Below are 25951 nucleotides of genomic sequence, written 5' to 3'. Positions count from 1 at the left end.
GTATATTATTCCAGCATTTCGTTGCTGTATATTTGAAGCTACCTCGAAATGCAGCAGTATGGTGACGTGGTAATACCAACTCGTCACAAACCGATCTGATGCCATACAAGCTCGACCTGCTTGCGCGCCAAGTGAACTTATCGAACAGATACTCTGGCTCTGATGTTTTAAAAACTCCAAACAACAAAGATGACAGGTGCAGTTCTCTGCGAAATGCCATTTTGAGAATACCTGCTGAGTTCAAATAAGGTGTCACATGCTCTCGTGGCGGAATTCCAAAGCAATAACGAGCACATGCATTCTGCACTCTCTGCACTATACGATCAGTGCGGGCTAGTAAACGTGGACCGTAGACTATGTCCGCATAATCAAATTTAGAAAGTACTAAAGAATTACAAAGTTTGATTCGCAGATCGACGCTGATAAAATTCCGAATTCGATATAGTATTGTGAGTCTATAAAATGCGTTTCTTGTAATTTCCGCAATATGCCCCTCGAAACGCAAAGATTCATCCATTATTAATCCCAGATTGCGTGCCTCCGATACACGTTCTACTTCTTCTCCCGAGATTATAACTGCTGGTTTATGGTGTTCGATCCGCTTAAGTTGATTTTTAGAGCCAAATACCATAACTTTAGATTTACTTGGATTTAACACCAAGCAGTTGGACTCTGACCAGGCTGTAATAATTTCTAAATCTTCATTTAGTTTCGCAACAGCGTGTCCTGTATTATTTGGATTAAATGAGATGTAGATTTGAATATCATCAGCATAAAGGTGGAACTTACAATGCTTTATGGAGTCACGGACATCTGTGGTATAGAGAATAAAAAGCAGTGGTGGATACTCTGCCTTAGTTTATAACTGTAATGCTTTATAACTTTTTTGTAATAATAAATAATAAAGACGGCGCCTGGGCGCGCCCCCGCGGCCTGACTACGCGGATGTAGGATCCTACACCCGATATCGGATCGAACAATGTGAAAACGCTCTAACTTCGGTCATTTTAAGGAAATCGTAATGCTACTGTATCTGTGTTTTCTTTCGAGAACGTATTCATGCACGTTATGATTTGAAATGTTTATTGTATGACGTCTTTTATGCCACCTGTTATAAGCCAACTCATCTCTTAGTATAATCATTCCTGTACATATGCAATGACGCATACCAATGCCTAGGTAGTCTATAAAAATTTGTAAGAACCGAGATAAGTAATTAATAAAGAGTCGAATTTAAACTGTTGTGAGACATCGCGATGTCGCGCGAGTGACTAAAACAAGTGTCTAAACCGTGAAATTATTTAATGTTAATAAAGAGTTTTAACCTCGTACAGCCAGAATCAAAAGTAACGGATCAAACTACGCGTCAAAAGTATCTACCAGTCTCTAATAACTTAACATGGGAATAAGATTCCAGGGAATGAGAGTAGAATGACCCATCTACGAGATTAACAAAAAGAGATATGTGTCTATATGTAGAACAATTTGACTGTGACAGTTACTTTTGACCGCAAACTATAAAGGTATATTAAATCATTTTACGGTTTAAACTCAATTGTTTTAGTCACTCGCGCGACATGTTTCGGAGAGCCTAGGTCTCCTTTCTCAAGCACTAATAGTGCGAGCAGCGTTCACGACGACCGTGTATTGCGTACTGAGTCTAAACCGTAAAATGATTTAATGTTAGTATGTCTCACAACAGTTTAAATTCGATTATAAAGGTATATCTCTATCTGGATGATTCCACGGTGGCAAATACTTTTGGTGCGTCGTTTCATCCCCTACTATTGATGCTAACTTTACAACGTCACATCATCGTTGCAGAAGACGCATTTTACCATGCATTTTAGCTAACCACACACTAGCGTCTCCCGAGCGTCCACGTCTAGTCAACTCTATGTTTAGCTGCTGCTTGACGCAACGTTGGCGCAACAGCGCAGAAATGCAATTTTCCATACCACTAAGAGGTGGTCCTAAGGACTAGTGTAACTTGAAAATGGTCATCGTGATTTTTACGAAAATAAGTTCTGCTCGCATTTTCAATGTATTCACAATTAGATTACACCTAACGTTGGTGCGGGAATGAAAGTATCCTCGGCGCCTGTTCCGATACCACATTATGGGAATTGCCACTCGAAATAAGCGATATCGCCTTCACTATTTACATGCAAATAGCCTTATTTGCGTTTCCATGTTTTTAAGATATCAAAGATGGAATGAAATTTGCGGTTTTTGAATTATAAAAAAAAGGTTATTGTAACAATTCGTAATTTCATACAGGAAAACTGCCTTAGGTATTCAAAAACTGGCATCTTTTCTGAGGACATTATGAATGTGATTTGGGAACACTTTAGTAAATTTTGTTATGTACTCACAAGAAAGTCGCATAACCTTAACTCATACTAAAGAAATTTTTGACCCAGTTCAAACAAGAAAACCGTGGATTTTGAGCCTGATATGAGGATTTGGGCACGTGCGCTTTTAAGAAACGGGCGTGCGGCTACAATTTACTTCCTTGGACTTTGAGTGCGACTTATTGTCTAGTACCTATTAGGTACTTTACTATATATCTACCATATTAGATTATTTTAAACCGGGTCACTCACGTATTATTAAGTCGAATAGGACCGTCTTCACGAAGACACGACACGTCTTCACTGGTCGAGGAAACATGTCAAGCTATTCGACTTAATAATCGTGAGTGACCCGGTTTAACCTTTTATACTCTTAACGAAATGATGGAACTGCCACTGACTATGTAATAATTTTATTTTTTTTTACTCAGAAAAACTGACATTACTATGCTGTGTATATTTCGTACTTATGTACCTACTCTGTAATGTGGAATTTGTATGTTTATTGTACAAAACTGTATTTGACGTGTATCAGTATGCTACCAATAAAGATTATCTTATCTTATCTTATCTTAAAATAATCTAATATGTTTGAGTCTCACGGGAGTTTTATAGTATATATCTACCACCTATTATTTAAATTAAATGTGTATAAACAGTGGTTGTTGGTATATTCATATACTGTACCTAACCTACCTAGAGTTAGACCAAGAAAAGTCTGCAACGCTTTTAATAGCACAAGCAGTGCAAGTGTTATTTTAAACGTCAACCTTCTATGAAATTATGGCGTATAAATAACACGTCCTGCACTGCGTGTGCATTAAAAATCGTTGCATCATCTACGCTTGTTTTCCAATGTGAAATAAGCTTATATTCAACTTACTCTTTGATTTATTTATTCTTCTAAGTACTACATTACTTTCCAATACCTACGCTAAAATCGCTAAAACATTTTAAAACTTAAAAAGAAGTAAATGCACTAACTTGGTAAAAACCTCTCAAAACTACGCTTCGTCCGCCAAATTCAATATCGTTTATTTAACTAGCATTCATGCCTTAAACTTTTAGATGCAGCACAATTCAATTTCGAATCGAAAGAGAACCTTTCACCTAGGCCACATCTGCATAATATGTACCAATCCAGGACAAAACTTTACTTTATTAAAGTCGACTTTAACATCTGTTACGCTCTTAAATGAAGGGTTTAAGTGAGAGAGAAGAGTCTCGTTTCGAATTTACTCAAATGTAGGTAAGTAAGTAGTTATTATAATGCTGTTAAGCTTGGAGTAGGTATACAGGCTGAATTAGTTATGAAATAGAATACCTAGAATGCATTTATAATCGTAGAAAAGGTATACCTATACATATCCAGTAGCAAACACAGTAGTAGTTGGTGTATGTACTCTATAAAAACCGGACTCGCCCACTGAAGGTTCCGTACTTTTTAGTATTTGTTGTTATAGCGGCAACAGAAATGTACATCATCTGTGAAAATTTCAACTGTCTAGCTATCACGGTTTATGAGATACAGCCTGGTGACAGACAGACAGACAGACGGACAGCGGAGTCTTAGTAATAAGGTCCCGTTTTTAACCTTTTGGTAAGGAACCCTAAAACCGATGCTATACATATTTGAGTTTCTGAAAAGAAACGATCGAAGAATTCATCGAAGAAAGTTGCATTTTATCCACATATGAGGCAAAGTAATCAAATGCAAATTTTGAGTTGTTTTCTTATGTTTGCTGGTACAATTGACTTAAATGAATTTGCTTTTTTTTGTTTGATGTTAGTATTTTCCTTGTGTTGGTGTGGTGAAAATTTTTCTGTTTCACTCGGTGGCAAAATCGCAACGCTCAAGATTTCATTTTTCGAATCACTCGCTACGCTCCTAGCTAAATTTTAGTATATTTCGCTTGCTTGGCTATCAATAGGTTAAAGAGGTTAAACAACAACTTTGCCCCCTTGTAAAACAAATGACTATTTCTTCATGCATAGGTATGTACGCGGGTACGTAATAAAACCACCGTTACACCAAGTGAAATACGTTGAAAATGTTGAAATGCTTAGCGAAGGTGTTAATAAAGTAGTGGCCTAAAATTAAATAGAAATGTCGTGTGTACCGTGGCTTACTGTAAAAGAATTCACTTGAACCAGGTTGTATCGACATTTCAGTTACCGGAGTGCACATAACGGCAAAGTTTCCAATTTCTACTCCACGTTTGAATTTTCGCTGTATTGAATGCACCCAGACTTTGTGCTCTTGAATGTTTGGATTGAAATAGGTATTTTACGATTATTATTATTGTTCTGTTTGTGAGTTGACTTAATGAAAATTTTTCGAAAACTCGGAAAACGCGGATATTTTTCAACTTAGCAAATAATGGTATTTACATTTAATATGTGCAATAGTGAAGTCGAGATGTTTATTGTTTATTTTTCAATCGGGCTTTTTATTTCAATCTAATTCGTTTCGTCGTGAATAACGCAGCGTACTACGTAGGCGAACAACACGCGAACGCGAAGCGGCGCGGCGCGGGGTGAATCAATCCTTTGATAAACGTGTCCTACGTTGGGCGATCTCGTTGCGAACGCGAACGCCGTGGGCCCGCCGCGCCGCTCCGCTTCGCGTTCGCGAGTTGTTCGCTTACGTAAGACGCAGCGTAATATTTGTATTCTTTTTTAGGAAGAATAAAACAATAGTAGATTGTTAACCAAGGGATGAAAGGCACTCATTTCTGCCGAGGTGTCTTGGCGCTCGAACGCAGTGAGAGCGCCAATAGTCCGAGGCAGAAATGATGCCTTTCACCCGAGTTAAACACTCTACTTTTCATTTCGAATACGAGGAAAGTAAAATGCATGTGTTTTTTCAAAAACATGACGAATAATACATTTTTATAGTATTTATTGAGGGAACTTTCAATTAAAAATTCAGGCAAAAGTATCGTTATTTATGGAATGGAGAGTCAAGTATCACAATGGAAATTGTATAACAAATCCATTTAAACTCAAATTTCAATTGCTTATCGTAAAAAAATTAAAAATATCGTACTTCGAACGTAAAATGCTCTAGTGCAGACACGTATCATTTTCTGCGCACCTTTTAGAACAACAATGACCCTCTTTCAGAGCATGAGAAATGAGAAGGAATATTGTACTTACCTAATATTCATCGGAACATTTTGGTGTAATTAGATTTTTAGAATGTCAGAATGTATTCAATATATGTTAATAGGTACAGGGGAATCTCGATAACTCGAACCTCGTCGTGGGTCATTCACCTCCAGAGGAGCTTGACGTGACATGCGAAAACGAGGGTAGTTTCTCGCCTCCCCTGCCGCCGCCGTGACCTGCTTTGGGAAAACTGTGCGTGTGTGTCTTGTGTGTGTGTAACCTTAATTCCGTAAGTACTAAATAACAAGACAGTACTAAAGAAAAACATTATACACATAGGTATTAATATACTTAGGTTAAAACTTAATCTTTATAACCAACCTGACTCATATGTACTGAGTCAGTGACAAAGTGACAAAAGTGCCTCATTATTGCATTATTTGTTATGCAAAGTGAAGTGATTCACGAGCATAATGCCTATTAACCGATTGTCTGGATTCTAAGAAGCTGGACCAGCCCCATAGCGTGAAGAGGTAACAGACAGACAGTTACTTTAATCTATAATATACATATACCGAGTAACGCTGCGACGTTGGCGAATAACTCGCGAACGCGAAGCGAAGCGTCGCGGCGGGTCCACGGCGTTTAGCACAATCGGATTAGGACTAACCTCGAATCCCTTCCAAAGTTATGAGGTATATGTATGTTAATGATAATTACAAATTTATTTACATACAAGATATATACAGAGCCTATATATATATATCTCAAGGGCCTATTTTAGATTTAAGCTAGTTATTAATTTCGTTTACGTAGTACCACTGTATGTTAATTAAAGGTCTATTTTTCATGTCCACACTATTTGACATTTGGGGACCTCGAGGAATCGCAGCCATGTTGGAAAATGTGTATGTACCATCCTGGAGAAATTTGCAGTTTACTCTAAATCTACGTTATCTGTGAAAATATGGTGCAAGGCAACTTTAAAGCTAAGTAGTAGGTAAGTAAGTAAATATTCTTACCAATTATTATACATTTTACATACATGTACAACTACAAAGATATTTTAAAGAAAAATAGAACCAGGTAGCAACAGGCGGTCTTATCTAAAAGCGTTCTCTTCCAGATAACCTTTTCGTAGCAGGAAATGTAGAACTCATACAAAAGTCAACAGGTAGTGCAAGGAGCTAAATATACGGAGACATTAAAGACAAACACACATACTATATTGTACCTATACTTATTTGTGTATTAGCTTTTGTTTTAATACTTACATATAAGGTAAGTATTAAAACAAAAGCTAATACACAAATAAGTATAGGTACAATATATATTAGTATTTATGTCTTTAATTTTATGTATCGTCATCTCTTAGCTCCTTTTTATCTTCAAAAGCGTGTCTAGTTGTCGTCATAATGTTGATACTTTATGTATTTTGGCCGAAGCCCTCAATTTGTAGAATTTCCCAGGGGATTTTTCCAATACATTATTCGCAGGATAACTGACAATTGAGTAAATGTTGAATTTTGCCGTATAGTTGTTGGACAAAAATATTTTGAATATGAATCGAATAAAATAGGATACCCTTTTAATGGAGTTCGTTGAAAAGTCCAGCGTTCTGTTCACCCAATATACGGTACATTTTAGATTCCACTAGCTTTTGCCCGCGACTTCGTCTGCCTGAAAATAGTACAGCAGTTAGAGTAAATATAGCGCCTGGATAAAAAAATCTGAATGTAATAATTTCGAGCATAATATGCTTAATTGCTTACACCAATTAACAGGAAATTCATTAATTTTCTCATTTCCACTCCCCTTTTCACCCTCTTTAGGGATCACTTCCGACATAAAAACTATCCTATGTCCTTCCCCGGGACTCAAACTATCTCTATGCCAAATTAAAACTAAATCCGTTCAGCGGTAAAGAGGTAACAGACAGACAGACACACTTTCGCATTTATAATATTAAGTATGGATTGACACAATAGTTTTTACATTCTGCTGATGCTTCGGCGTTTCGATCGGTATACCCCTTATAATTTGACGAAAGAATTCTAAGGCTCCACGCACGCCTTCTATATATCCTGAGGGCCAACATCACAATCGTACATCGACAAACGCCAAACGAAAAGAATAAATGTATCGGGATGACAGATGCTACGAAAAGTCACTTGACTATTTTCATAAATTATTTAAGAACCCGACAAGCTCGGTTCTCCATACAAACGTAGTTACGCTCTCATTTTAAAACGACTAGCTAGATTGCTCTGAAACTTTGTACTTACAATAGGATAAGGTATAGTTAGGTCTGTAATTAGTTTATGTAGCTTCAGATACCATAGTAAAAAAAATACAGCAAATTTAATTTTTCATACAAAGCTTGTTTTTGCTCTATTTCGTTTGTTTTATATACTAGAGTAGAGTTATATAAACTAATTACAGACCTAGATATATCTCATGTCATTGTATGTGCAAAGCTTCATTACAATCCAACACGTAGTTTTAAAATGAGAACGAAACTCCGTTTGTATGGGAAAGTAAAATTCGGCCGAGCTTTACGATTGCCATCTTTAATAAATAATAATAAATAAATATTATTAAATATTATATTAAATAATAAATATCAAATAAATATTATAGGACATTCTTACACAGGTTGACTAAGTCCCACGGTAAGCCCAAGGAGGCTTGTGTTATGGGTACTCAGACAACGATATATAAATACTTAAATACATAGAAAACATCCATGACTCAGGAACAAATATCTGTGCTCATCACACAAATAAATGCCCTTACCGGGATTCGAACCCAGGACCATCGGCTTCACAGGCAGGGTCACTACCCCCTTAGGCCAGACCGGTCGGTCAAAATCTTGGGTAGGCCCCCTGAGGGCCTAAAGCGAACCACGTTCGATGTGTTGCCTCTGTGTCACACTTACGTACGAATTTACAAGTGCGACAGAGAGGCAACAAGTCGAACGTGGTTTGCGGTAGGCCCCCTGGTCACCAATATATTTTTCGTTTACGGGAAAACCCCGTCTAACTATCACGGTTCATGAGATACAGCCTGGTGGCAGACAGACGGACAGACGGACAGTGGAGTGTTAGTAATAGGGTCCCGTTTTTACCCTTTGGGTACGGAACCTTAAAAACGTATTATGTAGTGTTGCGAAAAGATAACCATCTTACCAACCATCTACATTATAAAGTTGCGAGCACGGCTTTGCATAAAATTTTAGCATTTAATCACGGCAAGCTGCCTCCTTATCAGACTTTGATCTTGGTTTATCCCACGACTTGGCACTAAGTTACAAGAAGGCGCGATTTTTTAATACAATGTTGGTGGCAAACAAGCATACATTCCGCCTGATGATAGTCCGTTATTGTATAGCCTATAAGGTGTGGCCTGTAACACGAGCAAATAATTAAAACATAGATTGTACTCGTAGATAGATGTCAGCCTTGTGACAGACAGACGGACAGTTGAATCTTAGTAACAGGGTCAGGGTCTTTTACCCTTTGGGTACGGAACCCTAAAAAACACCATGTATATATGAATAAAGTAAAGAGAAACAAGTCCTATTAAGTTCCTAACGAGCCTTTGGAAATCGTGTTCTGTTTGGAAATCATTTCTCTAAAATGGCTTTATATTAATTTAAAAACTTGATGTAGGGCAATAAAATTGATATTGTTGTTTTGCACTAATTAAAAACGCCTTAAATATTTATACGAGCAAATTCAACGTCAACCTTTAATGTCAACTAGACAAAAGGCGTACAAATTAATAAGGGATTTAGGTATCTCCATCCTGACAACGCCGGGTGCCTCATCATCATTGTAGCGTCCTTAATTAGTGCTTCTATAGGACACTTTCGTAGTAAGTCCACCCCTCTTTTCACATCTTTAAGGGATGATTTCAGGAACGAAAACTGTCTTATCCATCGAACTATCTACAGTTACACAAACAACAACAAATTTCATCTAAATCGGTTCAGTGGTTTAAGCGTCAAGAAGTAACAAAGAGACTTCGTGCGTGAGATGCGCACCAATCATCAAAACGTTCGTCAAGGTCGTAATCAAAAACCAGAGAGATAGAGATCTTTATTTGCATACCAGTATGTTACATAGGTACATAATGGACCCTGGAAGGGTATAGCAAAACATGCTATTCACTATAATATATACTACTTATAAGAGTCCTGGGCAAGCTCGGTTCTCGGTAGTTACGCCACAGTATGTTACGCTCTCATTTTAAAACGACTAGCTAGTTGCTCTGAAACTTTGTACTTACAATAGGATAAGGTATATCTAGTCCTGTAATTACTTTATGTAGCTTCAGATACCAAAGTAAAAAAAAATACAGCGAATTTACGTTTCTCATACAAAACTTGTTTATGCTCTATATTTCGTTTGTTTTATAAACTGGAGCTATACAAACTAATTACAGAGATATACCTTATGTCATTGTATGCAAAGTTTCGTTACAATTCAACACGTAGTTTTAAAATGAGAAAAAAACTCAGTTTGTATGGGAAGGTGAAATTCGTCCGAGCTTGCCGGGGACTCTTAAGGGGCCCACTGACTATCAGTCCGCCGGACAATATCGGCCTGTCAGTTGTTCGGAACTATCAAATTTTTGTTTTATGGACTGATAGTCAGTGGGCCCCTGTAAATCGGTATAAGTGTTCCGTGAACAAAGTTTTGTACGGAACTAATAATATTATTTACTTACATTATTTTATCTTTTAACTCGTGCAGTTGCAATATGCACTTAATGCAACGCACGTTCCGGTGCATCCCAGCTGCTAAGCAGGTATTCATATCGATTTATATGCATCCTGCATGAATGAGATAAATCTTGTAAGGAAACGATGTTGGTAATGATTGTCCTCCAATATGGATATGAAAGATACTAGCTTCTGCCCGCAAATTTGTCTGCGTAGAATGACGATGAAAAACCATCCTATGTCCTTCCGAGGACCTCAAACTATCTCCATTTTAAATTTCATCTACATCGGTTTAGCGGTTTAAGCGTGAATAGGTAACTGACAGATAAATAAATAATTAAAAAAAGAAAAAAAAAAAAAAAGCCTTTTATTCCTTGCTTGCACTTAAGATTACAGTTTTCATGTTAGTTATTTAAGTATTACTATTTTCTAATGTTAGTATATTATTCTTATTTTTGTTCTAACTTCTATATACAATTTTTACTTTATAAAAAAATGCTTCATTACTCTAATTGTTTGTGTATATACATTAGTTATTTTTATTTTTATTAATATGGTTCTGTTGCAAGAACCCCTGTTTGGGTATAGGCCTCCTCCAAACGGTTCCATCTCTCTCTGTCTTGGGCCACTGACACTTGGGGAACTGACAGATACTTTCGCATTTATAATATTAGTGAGACAAAACTTTACTTAGTTATGCTATATTTTAATTATTAATATAACTGAATGATTATTAAACATAAACTGAATTATTATTAAAATTTAGCAATAAGTACGAGCGAGATACCTAATGAAATTATCAATTGACTGCCAACCCAGACCAATACTCTGTAGTGGTAGATGCTCCTCTAGGAACTTCCGACCACTGTCTAGTAAAAGCTGTATCCGTTTATTCCCCACCCGATCAGGGCCCCAGCGGTGAAAGACGGGTGTGGCGATACAAGTTAGCAGACTGGGATGAGATGCGGCATTTCTTTGCATCGTATCCTTGGCGCGCCACCTGCTTCTCTTCAAATGATTCGTCGGCCTGCGCTACCGAAGTAGCCGACGTCATTCGTCAGGGTATGGAATATTTTATTCCCTACTCTGTAGTTTCGACCGGCTACAAAGCTCGCCCGTGGTACAATGCCGACTGTGATCGAGCTGAGGCGCTTAAGCGGTCGGCTTACCGAGAATGGGCTGATGCTCGTACACGCAGGGCTCCGAACACACGTGACCTGAAGAAGAAGTTCAATAAAGCCGCCAAGTCCAGTAAGAAGCAGTTTCGCATTGGGACCAAACTAGCCTCGTATCCTCCGGGAAGTAAAGCGTTCTGGTCCCTAGCAAAAGCGGTCGAAGGGAACTTCTGCCGCCCGTCACTGCCTACCCTGGTCAAACCTGACGGAACGCTGGCACATACAGCTAAAGAAAAGGCTGACCTGTTCGCTTCTCTTTTTGCTGAAAATTCACGTCTTGACTCAGCCGGCAAACTTCCACCCGTGCTTCCTCAAAAGAATAGCCGTATGAGTGATGTTCGTATACATCAAAAGGAAGTCCTTAAAATACTGCGAACGTTAGACGTGCATAAAGCCAGCGGTCCCGACGGAATCCCTGCTATTGTCTTGCGAAACTGTGCAGCCGAGTTGTCCCCAATATTAACACGCCTGTACCGCCTGTCGCTCGAAACTGGCGTAGTACCTTCGTGTTGGAAACTTGCAAACGTGCAACCTGTGCCTAAAAAAGGCAGTCGTTCAGACCCAGCTAATTACCGTCCAATCTCAGTCACTTCCATACTCTGCAAGATTATGGAGCGTGTACTGAACAAGCGGCTCCTATCATACCTAGAGGATAACGATTTACTCAGCGACTCTCAGTACGGCTTCCGCGGGGGTCGTTCGACTGGAGATCTTCTGGTGCATGCTACTCATCTTTGGAGCGAGGCAATTGAGAGGCACGGTGAAGCCCTTGCGGTATCTCTCGATGTCTCTAAAGCATTCGACCGGGTCTGGCACGTAAGTTTGGTGAGCAAGCTTCCAGCATATGGGATACCAGTTGGCCTGTGCAACTGGATTGAGAATTTCCTGAGCGAACGTTCCATTCGGGTGGTGTTAGATGGCTACACATCTGACCAATGGACTATTAACGCCGGCGTTCCTCAGGGCTCTGTTCTGTCCGCGACCTTATTTCTGCTACATATCAACGACATGCTAGTCCCAGATACTTTTGGATATGCCGATGATAGCACTGTCGTGGACAGATACCTCTCCAATGCTCGGGCCAAAAAAGATGAGGTCCAATCTTGTCGACAAGCTATGGTGGACCGTCTGAATTTGACACTTAAGACAGTGTCCGATTGGGGCGACGCTAACCTGGTCAAATTCAACGCAACCAAAACGCAGGCGTGTCTGTTCTCTGCGAAACGGAGTCCTTTCGGCCTGACTCCTACTTTCCGGGATGTATCCGTACCGATATCCAACCATCTTCAGCTACTTGGCACGAGTATCTCGTCTAACCTGAGCTTTGGGGCGTATATTGAATCTCTGGCCAAATCTGCAGCTAGACGATTGGGCGTCCTCTCTAAGGTCAAGCGGTACTTCACACCGGGGCAGCTTCTTCAGCTTTACGTAGCTCAAGTCCGGTCGTGTATGGAGTACTGCAGCCACCTTTGGGATGGGTCCGCCAAATATCAGTTAGCCGCCTTAGATTCCATAGACAAACGCGCTAGGAAGCTTATTGGAGATGCGGGATTAGTAGAGGCTAGACTGCAGAGCCTTGAACACCGTAGAAAGGTAGCTTGTTTATCGGTGTTCTACAGGATACATTTCGGGGAGTGTGCGATGGGATTACATAATTTAATCCCCCCATCTCCATTCTGTCACCGTGGGACTAGACGCGGACTTGCGTTTCACCCTTACGTCGTTACTCTGCCACTGATTCGTACTAAGCGCTATGCATCCAGCTTTATCATACGAACGGCTAAGGAGTGGAATTCACTTCCTGCAAATATATTCCCAGTCCACTATAACTTGGATCTTTTTAAATCAAGAGTGAATAGACATCTTTTAGGTAAGCATGATCCATCCTAGACTGCATCGGCACTTACCATCAGGTGAGATTGCGGTCAAGTGCTTGCCTTTTTGTAATAAAAAAAAAAAAAAAAAAAATTGACTGACCTGCTGGCATGAGTTGTGTTCTCCGCGCTCGACTCCGTACATCTAGCGCGACTTCAAGTATTGACTCGCAGGCCAGAACGCAACTCATGCTAGCCGGTCTGATTGCATTTCTCGCATAGCAATCAGTGTGATTGATCGCCAGGGTCGTGTCAAAACAAGATCAAACCCCTTTACAAATAGATAAATGAGAATCGGCCTCTTTGGGACCTTAAGTATACCTTGTGTTGTACCTTTGTTTTGTTTGTCATTCTAAAATATTATACCAATACTTATAAAGCGCGCATAATAAAAATTGTTTGTCTCTACCTTCTATAATATTTTTCATATAGGTATGTGACAACATGCCCCGTAATTTTCAATTTTCTCCTATAAGGGTCTAGTGTTAGTGTTTCTACATAGAACTGTTAAACTGTGTAAAATAAATAAATAGGTAATAAATATTCCCAGGCTTTTCCCGGTCCCGGTTTTCCGAGTCCGGGGAATTATTACAAAACAGCATTTTTTTTTTTTTTATTGATTAAATTAAATTAAATTATGAAATAAAACTGAAATCGTATTATATCGCGTATATTGAATTTATAATACATCCCGAAAATCCCGTAAATCTCTAGCTGCTGTTATCGATTCCACGCAGACGAAGTCGCGGGCAAAAGCTAGTACTTTATATATGTAGGTACCTAGATGTTTCTAAGACTCATAAGCAGGCATCGTAAACTGCGAGCGAAATCCATTGAAATGACGTACTTGAGTTGACTAAGTAACAACCCTAGTACTTCAATGGATTTCGCTCGCAGTTTACGATGCCTGCTCATAAGTTATAGGTAAGTAAGTAAGTCTTAGATTTATTTAGATTACAAAGGAATAGGACGCTTATCGCCTGTCGTGTCATGCGTACTTAACTCTCCCACTTAAATACTTGTTAGTGACATCCACGGTGACAGACGATAACGGAGCCACCTTAGCCCCTCAGGCGTTTTCTAAAGAACCAGTACAAGAATGATTTCTAATCACTTAGAATTGTTTCGAACCCAGGGGTCTAGTTATATTAGGAAATAGTAAAGACTGTTTTGTTCGATGGCTGGTGTCCGGTTCAGAGGTTATCAGGTATTGCGACTGATGAACGCAAGTTATCTGGATACTTTGGAGCCTTGCGGTCCCACTTATACTGTAGGTTCAGGCAGCATCAAACTAGGCGTCAAAAGTATCATTATAAACCGAAATAAATGTCATAGGGGAGACGGAGGTGAGTTGTGACAGAGGAGATTTGTGACATTGACGATTTTTTGGAACCTATTATTGCCCCGCGCTATGGCACTAGAGACCTTGGTCACTTTTTATTAGTATATGATGTTTATTTCGGTTTATAATTTATATAGTAGTGTTTCTACTTGAAATAACACAAATTAAATAAATAAATAAAAAATATTCCAAGATTTTCTTTCTCTATTATATAGAAAAATTTGACGACGAAAAAGGTATTAGGTATTGTGACGAGAAAGGTATTAAGAATGAATGTGGAGGGAGGTACGAGGAGAGGAAAACCGAGGAAAAGGTGGATGGACTGTGTGAAAGATGATATGAAACTAACGCAAATGAATGATGAGATGACGGGTGACAGAAAGGTATGGAAGAAAAAGACATGCTGCGCCGACCCCAAGTGAATGGGACAAGGGCAAGCGAATGATGATGATGATGATATAGAAAAATTTGACTGTGCCAGAAATTTATGAACGCGATCTGCAGAGATAGATCCATTTTTGGAAAAGTATTCCAGGATGAACGATACGAGAACGAACTACCTACAGAACCCCAAGTGTAAATCTCATTCAATAGCATGACGAGCGTTCGCGTTTGCGTTATGTCTATTTTTGTATGGGATTTTGGACAGCGCGCCAAGCGGGACGTTTTGGAAACTCAACATCCCATACGAAAATGACACGCAAACGCGTACGTCACGTCACGCTATCGAATGAAATTTACACTAGAGGGGTACAGTTTTGTCGTAGGTAAGTGTGTAACAATTACAATGCCATATTCGTTATAGTATGAATTATCTCAGATGATTTTTTCGGGCTCGAGTCCTAATCTGTTAAACAAAAGGTATTGTTTCCTTTATGCAGCAGTTACACTACTTACTGCTAATAGCCCCGGCATAAGTAACGGGAACAAGCCCGTTAAAAAAGCATTTACCATTCTATTTATATGGTTCAAATATTTTTATAATTGGCCCATTCGGAGATAACACGCTTTGTTATCTCCAAAGAAAAGCCCACCCTGATTGTTCTCTGAGTGAGCTGCAGCCGTCACATAAATTTGAACCTTAATACTATCACGATAGTTGCTTTTTAAACGACATGGTTGCTTTGGCACGTGCTGAAGACCGCTCTTAAAAGAAACAAAGGCTTTTGTTTAACAGATTAGGACCCGAGTCCGATAAAATCATCTGAGAAAATTCATACTGGTTGGTATGTATTTGAAATAAACAAAGGCTATTAATACTCACTGACGCCCGTATCTTTATCGTTATCGCCATATGACTACCGTAAGTACCATATAGTCAACTCAACTCTGAACTCAGTGTGTGTCATTGTTTACATATATAGCGATTCTTCTAGAACGTCTAAAATCATTTTAAACAAAGAAACTGTCAAAATTATTCTGGAGCCACGAGAGAGCTTGGGAGCTTAGCGGCTCGGGTAGGTGTTTACCTACTGTAAGATGTTGCATGTTAAAAACAAATTACATAATGTCACCGAATGCTTACCTAGTTAAAAAGGAACTAAATAAAAATAAGTAAATAGAGTCGGACCAAAATAAGTCTGCAAAGAATTTGATAGTACACCCAATGCAAGTGTTATTTATGCGTCATAATTTCATAGAAATTTGATGTTTAAAATAACACATGCACTGCGTGTGCAATTAAAATCGTTGCAGACTTATCGTTGTCTAGCTCTAGGCATATTTTATTTTTTATTTACATTTAATAACTTAAAGCACTTTTCTTTGTCATACATTTATAAATACGCCACGCTGCATCTTTTTTGGTTTCGATTTTCAGAAAATTAAGTCATTCTGTTCAATAAAGATGCAAGCTATTTTAAATATATTTTAAATTATTGCTTGATTGGATTCAAGCGCACAGGCACAAACTCTACCTCATTATTAATGGCAACCGCGTACGTGGTAGCTTCCACCGTCTCCTCTCCCTTAGGGATCTCGTTGGTAATAAGTTCGGTGTCTCCTCGCGCGCCAACGTCAGCATCCTGATCCGTGTTGTCATTCTCGTGGCTCTCCATCTCCTCGCGATCAGGGGCCTGAGTCACTTCAACAGCGTTGGTGGTTCCCGCATCTTCAGTTGTACCCGCACCCTCTTTAACATCAAACACAATCTTCAAAAGGTCTTCAACGTAAGTCCAGCTGCCGCTCTCAGTTTTAACGAAAGATGGAAGCGTCCTTACGTCCAAGTAGCTCCTCTCAGCGCCTTCTTCAGTCTTGTGAACGGCCTGAACCATCACTAAGCCTTCCCTAGCTTTAACGGAGATCTCCTTCTCGTCGAAACCATTGAGGTTTATGTTGATTTTGTATTGGTTTCCTTGAAGACCAGATGTCGCTTGACTGGGGAAGTGTTTCACGAGTTCTTCTATCGCCTTTTCTAGCTGTTCCATTTCTCTGTTGAAATCTTTGAAGAATCTTCCGGTGTCGAAAACATCATCGGTCATGAAGTCGTCCAAGTCGGAGCCGTGGTAGTGTTCATGATGGTGGTGGTGATGGTGTGGCGGCGGAGGCGGCGGCGGTGGTGGTCTGAAATAGTATTGGGGTGCCGCAAGGGCGCAAGCTAGGAGACTTAAACACACAAGCGCGTACATTGTGATGCGACTAAACACTTCTGTAGATGATTCTATACAGCGGCTCGACAGCGTCCTGGCTATTTTATAGCTAGATGCTTTGGGTTAAAGTTCATTTCTTATCACTCCGGTCAGAGACGACGTTCGTGAAATTTCTTTAAGCTTTCCGTCATGCGATTATGTACCTTGCTTTTAACTCTTTACAGTTTTCTTTAGATTGATATGGTTTGTAGTTTGCACACGTACAGCTGTGATCGATTTGTTTATTTGCAAAGCCCAATACACATGAAAGGCCCAATACACATACACAAGGGTACGAAATCTGGAGCGACTCTTTTCGACGCATATTGATATCGTGTTTGATTTTGGCACGCTCGTATGCTCCCTGATTTTGAATTATGTGAATATGTCTAGGTAGGTACATATAGTATAGGTAGGTAAACGTGAGTAACGTGACAAAGTCGTTGCGGCGATAATGTAACAGACTTTTAGGACGCAATAAGCAGAATGAAGAATGCTTTGGCATTAAGTCCACCTTTTGTACGATAAGTTTTTCTTTTGCGCAATAAAGTTTAAATAAATATAAATGTCTTTATTTACCTCGCGATAGGTATGTAAACACTTGTGTTTTTAATCGTCTACTTTTGCTTTGCTTATCTTTTCTTGATTGTTTCTGCTCTAGAGACGTAAGAGGTTGGACATCACGTCGCTAAAATAAAACTGTGACTCAGTAGCGTAAGTCCCTCCATAAAATTTGTATGGTCCCTACCTATACCTATCATATGTAAGTTCAAGACCCTCCTATATACCTATCAAAATCTTGTATCAGCTCCTCCTAAACCAAAATCCTGGATCTGGAGTATATATCTGGAGGATTTTAAACTATTATCGATATAGGAACCCGCTGTCATTTAATTTTACCGACTAAATCCGATGTTTGACAATATTTATTAGTTAGACCGAGGTAAGCCTGCAACGATTTTGATAGCACACGCAGGGCAAGTGTTATTTATGCATTATTTGTCATAATTTCATAGAAGATTGACGTTTAAAATAACGCACTGCGTGTGCTATCAAAATCGTTACAGTTTTATCTCGATCTAACACTAATATCATTCTTACTGATACTTAGCGTCGGGCCCACATTAGATAAATATGATGGTTCAAACAAACCTAATGTCAATGGACACATCGCTTTACAGTGCGTTAGCTGGGTATATCCATTTGTGAATTTGTGATAACATTTGTTTAAGCACGAATATCAAAGTAGGTAATTGTGGTTCGTGGAATCAGCGAGGCTGCTGTGACTCATTAACAGGAAAACAAATAAAAATAGTTATATAAACTTGTTAAGTTTTGTTACTTTTTTTTAGGTACGCAAATCCCGACGTGTCCTATATCAAAAGCCAGAAAAACAAGTTGTCTGTTTTATACCGAAAGGTAAAGGTACCGAACCCTAATTTTAGGTTGTGATTCTGATTAGGTATGATTCCGTTTACATCTGTTTCTCTCTCTCTCTCTCTCTCGAACAAACAGGTTCCCCATTGATTAATGTTGGTGTTGCATGTTGGTGTTGTGTGTTGATGTTGGTGCATTTGATCAAAACGAAACGAAACTCCCATTTCAGTTGGATTAATATTGGTTTTAATGGGTTTCAGTTTAATTGTATTCACGAATGGGTAGGTATACTTATTACGACTGTTTTAGCTGTGGCGATTACATTTTTATGATCGATTTATTTAACTTTTCATAATAGGCGTTTTGCGGAAGCGCTGATGGCCTAGCGGTAAGAGCGTGCGACTTGCAATCCGAAGGTCGCGGGTTCAAACCAGGGACCGGACAACCCTTTCCGCGATAAAACCCTTTCAATGGGCGACACTTAAATACGGCTAACACATTGAAAGACTTTCCCTTTTGAACTGCAAGCCCATTCATACCCCTACCTTTAACTAACCCTTACCGAAAAGCTAACCAAAAATAAGGCTAGCCCTTAATAAGGGTTACCCTTATCTTTAAGCGCTTTTTATAAAGGTTTCCCTTTGAGTGAAAGAGACAGGATTAGTATATATCTACGGTAGTGTATGAAAAGGAAAGAAAATACGTGCCTAGTCAAAGAACGCCGCCGTCGCCGCCGACGATCGCTCGGATTCGAAGTAATGTGTGCTTTATGAACAAGGTAGACGACTTAAATTAGCACGCTTATATGCTAAAAGTGAAGCCCTTTATAAGGCTAACCCTTATAAGCAATATGCAAGGTGTTGGTGAGCGGATGATAAGGGTTTTGTAAGGGTATTTGGGCTACCGATTACTCAAATGTGGTAGCTTTATATAAGGGTTTTTAAAAGCAAAACAAAGGGTTTCGTCAGGCAAAGGGTATGGTGAGTTAAGCCTTATGCAATACCCTTATAAAACCCCGATAAGGGATAGCGGGCCGGTCCCTGGTTCAAACCCCGTCTCGTACCAATGAGTTTTTCGGAACTTATGTACGAAATATCATTTGATATTTACCAGTCGCTTTTCGGTGAAGGAAAACATCGTGAGGAAACCGGACTAATCCCAACAAGGCCTAGTTTCCCCTCTGGGTTGGAAGGTCTGATGGCAGTCGCTTTCGTAAAAACTAGTGCCTACGCCAACTCTTGAGATAAGTTGCCAAGCGGACCCCAGGTTCCCATGAGCCGTGGCAAAACGCCGGGACAACGCGAGGAAGAGGAAGAATAGGCGTTTTACACAGTAAGGTACGGTATTATTACTATTACGCCATAACCACTCTTTTTAGGGTTCCGTACCCAAAGGGTAAAAACAGGACCCTATTACTAAGACTCCGCCGTCTGTCTGTCTGTCTATCTGTCTGTCTGTCCGTCTGTCACCATACTGTATCTCATGAACCGTGATAGTTAGACAGTTGAAATTTTCACAGATGATGTACCTATTTCTGTTGCCGCTATAACAACAAATACTAAAAAGTACGGAACCCTCGGTGCGCGAGTCCGACTCGCACTTGGCCGATTTCTTTTTCTGACTTCATTAGCAAATATTATCGTCATAGGGAGTGTTTAATGTGACTGCAACGAAACGGCCAAGCCGTAGTGTTTCTCCAAGATGTTGGCTTTATACAGTCACAGAATAACTAATATACAGTTAGAGCTTATAAAGTTAGGGCTTACTGAGTACCTACCATCGGGATCTGATAGCTTTTTAGTATAAAAGCTTTATGTGTCTAGTCTTGGCAACACTTTACATGAAATGTTTTTGGTGGGATTATAGTAGAGATTTTTATAATAGCGCCATCTAGCTCACATTATAAGAACTTTTATCACAATATACAGTGCCTTAACAAGCTCCATGGCAGTTAGATATCATTGCTGGTTGCTATCCTACCGCTTTCTGATTTTATTGCTAGATGTCACTACCAGGTAAGTGGTAGTGGTAGGTTCATCATCATCATAATTATTCCTAGTGTTGTCTTGGCTTTTTGCAACGAGTCATGGGCTCCCATCTGAAGTTCGCTTGCCAACTAATCTCAAGAATTGGCGTGGACCCTATTTTTTACGAAAACAACTTTCTGCTTACCTTCAAAACCTATCGGCGAAACAAAGCCTTATTGGAATTAGTGGTGGTCCCATTTGTCCCTGCCAGGCACAGATGGGATCATGGTAATAGGTGCGTTCATATGAGGCCCCACCCTAATGTATGGCGGTAGTCAGGTAGGGCGGGGACAAATGGGAATACAAACTAACACACCACCACACTACACCACATTATCACAGAATAAGTAATAGTAATACTACCGTACAGAAAGGACACTTCCTACAAACCCGATGTTTGACAGGGATTCAGGGTCGAATCATGCTCTCCCTTTCTAATGTATGGCACTATCCCTTTAGGCTATTTAGGGTTGTCAAAATTCAAGTCATTATCTTATTTGTGGTTGTGCACGCAAAGGGACGTCAAGTTGTGCCAACCCTAACAAATGCTCTGAGCAATGCCGAGCCGAACGGAGCCGAGTTTGCCCGAAAGGAGGAGTGACCCCCACTTGACATTATATCCTGATCACTGATTTGTTTCAATACTATCGAAACCAAATAAATTGCGTTTAAAACAGTTAATACTTTAAACCTGCCCGACGACATTCGCATTAGGGAATGCAAATCGGTTATAACACTTATAACCATAACTTATATCTATCTTTGCCATAACCAAAATAATCGGTTATAACACACTAAATTTCATAACCGATTATGACACTCTATAATAACTGACTGTTACAGTGACATGTCATCTGCTGCTGCTATCTATGGTGGGCTTTCAACTTGTACCTTGAAGGGCTAAGGCCAATCAGACTGGAACCCGGAGGCAATTTATATTGGAACCACATGCTGACTGCACAGTTTCCGTGCAAATTGCAGCCGGGTTGCAGTATGTCTGTGCCAGCTCAGCCGGCTCTATCTAAGCATTGTGCTCATAGTTTGGGATATGTTGCAGCTCATGTTTCTGCCCATACAGATATTATCCAGGTAATTTACGATAAGTAGGGCTTGATTTTCTCCTACACTGACATCGGTCGCCGACATCAATCAATCGTATGAATTAACACAATGGGCCCCCACACAGTGGGACTGACATCCGCAGCAGAATTTTATTCCGACAGTATGCTCGACCGACGTCAGCGAGACTTCAGCATAGGAGGAAATCAGGCCAAAAAAAGTATTTTCAACATAATACAATTGCTCTCTGAAACAAAATACTCCCTATGGATCTTCCTAATTATCTTATCTTTGTTTTTGTGACATTCAACAACTTTTTAATAATCAAAGTACTTATGTATTCAAATTTACCTGGACAAACATCTTGAATAAAAACAACAAATTAAAGTCAACACAAAACATTTATTCACTTCAACACTGCCACTGGAACACAATAGGAATGTACAACCAAAATTCAAGTCTTCATTTCTTAACTAATTTATCCCTGCTCCTCCGTTCCTTCCACTTGCTTCTTCACAGGACCCGTCTGCACAATAGGGACTATTCTCTCGTTAGAAGCTTTAGGAGGCGCTTTCAAAGGCGCTGTGATAGTCAACACACCGTCTGACGACAACTTTGAGATCACTGCATCAGCCTCAATGCCTTCAGGGAGAGCATATCTTCTACAGAAACTTCTTGAAATGTATCCGTGCTCGTCCTGTCTTTCTTCATGCTTAGCTTCAACGACTAGGTAACCGTCAACAGTCTTGACTGAGATCTCTTCGGGCGCGAAATGCTGAACGTCCAAATTGACTTGGAACTTGTCCTTTTCTTCCCTGATAGTTGAGCCTACGTCACGGGCCGCTGCCTGAAGGTTTCGCCACGGTCTGCAGTATTCCTTGTTCTGCGGTAAAGCGAGGATGGTCAGGTAGTCTTGAGGAGTCAGCCCCAGTCCGAAATGTTGATCTGCCAGTTGACGAGGTCGTCGGGGACGCTCGTATTCCAAGTAAAGAGGATAGAAAGCCATTCTTCACTGACGCTTGTAGTATTTCAAACACAATTCCAGGTAAAAACAGACATTTGCTTTGTAAACTTGCCGGTAGCGCTTTGATGCGATTCGCACAATTTTGTTTTTCTGAATGACGTCTGTCAACAAACCGGCCCGCGTATTTATACTGGTTACCGCGCCATCTATTAATTACTAGATATATCTAGAAGCTCGCGCCGTTCGTACACATTCCAGAAAATTCAGCGTTCAATAGTTCAGTCTCCAGGGGTTCGTAACCTTTTCCGTATTATAGGTATTTTTAGATATGCATCTGGAACTTACGTTGCTTTTTTTTGTAATGCTAGGTAATAAGTACATATAAGTCTAGATTACGAAGTAAATACCAAGCTTATCAATATAAATAGGTATAAGGATTTAATAAAATGGTAACAGACCAACTTAACATTTTTAAATATGATTCCGATCCGATGATTCTTATTTTGCCTGATATACACGTTACCTACTTAATTCAGCATCCTATGACTTGATGGCCACTAGGTTTAATCGTGTTTAGAAAGTAAGTACTTATTGTAGCCTTACTGCACTAACTTTACAATTTTTTCCGGATCCTAGCTTGGTTTAGGATGACTGAATTAAGTAAAGTGTATTGTATCAAGTTCAAGGTATTTAAAAATATCAGAAATATAGTATTAAATGGTGATATTACAAGAAAGAGGTAGTGGGCACTGGGCAGATTTTCTAAGGGTAAAGTGCGCATGTAACACCCTTGGAGAAGATAATTTCTAATTTATTGATACTTGGTATGTACGGCAGGTAACCGCTTACCATAATATTATTATTTAATAATAAGTTGGTATATATGTATATATAGTTGGATTATATTCATAATAGGGCTCCCGGTATCCGTGTTACACGCCGAAACGAATACCCGTGTTCTTAAGCCCGGCGGTACTAAGAACCCGGTTTACACGGAACCGCCGGGATTCGAAAACGTTTCGAAGGAACGTTCCCAAGAAACGTATCTCAGACACGTATCTCCGTTTACACGGGTACTTAAGACCGTTCCGAACGGGTCTGAATACTCCGAACCAGTTTGAGCCAATGTACAATGGTAACAAGGTCCACTTTCCACTATTATTATGTTGACTTCAGATGAATTCGTTTGTCGTACGATATTTAAAAGTAAAACTTTTATTCTATCGCCCCAATTTATTAAGTTAACATTAAAACCGCGATTTGAATACCGTAATTCGAATTAATTTCCGATTTTTTTTTTAGTTAAATGCCTACAATCCGAAAAAAGTTTCACTTGCATCGTGGTTTCATAAAACCGCACAATTTTTTTAAAAATTGTTTTTAACCGTATTGATAAAACATAGGTACTGAGCCATTTTCCTATGTTTAATAGTAGGTATATATAATTTTTATTTTAAACTATTTATATCATTTAATCAAAGCGATTGTTTCTAAGCTAATTACATAAATTTGATATAGATCATAGTTTTTTTTTATAATTACATAATGGTATAGTATTTTTTTTTTCGGAGCGCTGGTGGCCTAGCGGTAAGAGCGTGCGACTTGCAATCCGGAGGTCGCGGGTTCAAACCCCGGCTCGTACTAATGAGTTTTTCGGAACTTATGTACGAAATATCATTTGATATTTACCAGTCGCTTTTCGGTGAAGGAAAACATCGTGAGGAAACCGGACTAATCCCAACAAGGCCTAGTTTCCCCTCTGGGTTGGACGGTCAGATGGCAGTCGCTTTCATAAAAACTAGTGCCTACGCCAATTCTTGGGATTAGTTGCCAAGCGGACCCCAGGCTCCCATGGAGCCGTGGCAAAATCCCGGGACAACGCGAGGAAGATGATAATGGTATAGTATTTTTTCGTTAATAATAGGTGTGCAGACAGAATACAATATTAATTAAAAATAACAGTTTAATTATTTCGTGGTTATTTTTATCTCGGGTGTATTACTGCTTTGCGAAAACAACAAACCTGCCAACGGCGCAAAAAAAGTTAGGTACACAAAAGCGGGATTATCGAGTAATCATGCTCAAATGAAAAGCAGAATTTTACCCAAGAACCATAAAAACCCATACTACCTTGGATAACTTGCCATAATATTGCTAAATACATTAAGATAGATCTTTAAATTGGTAATCATTCATAATTCACTTTGGTCACTTTCTCACTAGCGTTCAGGTAATAAACTTAAATGGTCCATCCATCCATTGTTTTCCAATATCCTTTTGTTTGTCATCGTCGAAAACATGTAGGTTCCCAAACTATTATCACAAGTGTCACCGCGAATTATAAGCTTTATGTCGTTGTAATAAGGTCAAAACATCTGCACAAGAAAATGTATTCCATTGTTTTGTAGCCGCACTAAAAAGCGTTTTACTATGGTAAGAGGTACCTAGAGCAAAAACAATTAGAATTTATTGAGAAGGTGCAATTTTATCAAATTGATTTAAAGTGTTTATTAATAACTAGCGACCCGCCCCGGCTTCGCATGGAGAGTCAAGCATAATAAAATACATTCTGTAACAAGTATTCACATCGGAAGCCCAATAATACTAAGACTTCCATCCACCTGTCTGTCACCACTCACTAAGCTGTATCTCATGAACCGTGATAGCTAGACAGTTGAAATTTTTACACATGTATTTCTGTTGCCGCTATAACAACTAAAATTTAAAATTAAATTTTGTACGGAGCCTTCGGTGGGCGAGTCCGACTCACACTTGTCCGGTTTTTTAGAAGTTAATAATGGGTTAATTATTCTTAAAATATAGACAGACAGCCATCGCGCACTTTTTTGTAGACTTTTTTCCACCATACATTGTGTCGTTATATCTTATATCTCAAATAGATTGGGCAGCGTTTCCGATTAAGCTCCTGGCCAGCGTGATTTTTTTCTAACTTCATTAGTAAACATCGTCATATTTCTACCAATTTAAACAAAACCTTAACAAAATATACACATAAACATTCCCAAAGAAAAACTTCATTCACAGGTGAGGTCTGGTTATCGCGAACATACAGACAGACATACGGACGCGGCGGGGGACTTTGTTTTATAAGGTGTACCTACACTACATTATATGACAAGAAATACAATTTCATATCATGTTCTCAGTTTAAACTAAAAATAAAGAAGCAAGTTAAAAATGTATTTTTTTATAAATACTTACCTAATGCCAATTTCGAACATTAGTTTGACTTCCTGCCTACATACTGAACTCGATGGTTCTAATTTTTTTTTAAATAGGTACTAGCAGGTTTTT

The 25951-nt window shown here is 39.3% G+C and overlaps 2 protein-coding genes across 2 annotated transcripts; both read right to left on the bottom strand.

Annotated features, from left to right (window-relative positions):
• Positions 1–16127: 16127 nt before the first annotated feature.
• On the bottom strand, positions 16128–17254 carry LOC134755680 (uncharacterized). The gene has a single exon (XM_063692224.1). It carries the CDS (start codon positions 17207–17209, stop codon positions 16457–16459), a length of 753 nt encoding a protein of 250 aa, XP_063548294.1. The 5' UTR covers positions 17210–17254; the 3' UTR covers positions 16128–16456.
• Positions 17255–22051: 4797 nt separating this feature from the next.
• On the bottom strand, positions 22052–22802 carry LOC134755620 (protein lethal(2)essential for life-like). The gene has a single exon (XM_063692112.1). It carries the CDS (start codon positions 22676–22678, stop codon positions 22151–22153), a length of 528 nt encoding a protein of 175 aa, XP_063548182.1. The 5' UTR covers positions 22679–22802; the 3' UTR covers positions 22052–22150.
• Positions 22803–25951: the final 3149 nt, after the last annotated feature.

Source organism: Cydia strobilella, chromosome 3, assembly GCF_947568885.1.
Source record: "Cydia strobilella chromosome 3, ilCydStro3.1, whole genome shotgun sequence".
Taxonomy (NCBI): Eukaryota; Metazoa; Arthropoda; class Insecta; order Lepidoptera; family Tortricidae; genus Cydia; species Cydia strobilella.
This window is presented reverse-complemented; position numbering and strand designations above follow the sequence as displayed.

Bases quoted from the DNA above. Each gene is read 5' to 3' on its own strand.
- LOC134755680 (XM_063692224.1), bottom strand. From the start codon at position 17,209: ATGTACGCGCTTGTGTGTTTAAGTCTCCTAGCTTGCGCCCTTGCGGCA.
- LOC134755620 (XM_063692112.1), bottom strand. From the start codon at position 22,678: ATGGCTTTCTATCCTCTTTACTTGGAATACGAGCGTCCCCGACGACCT.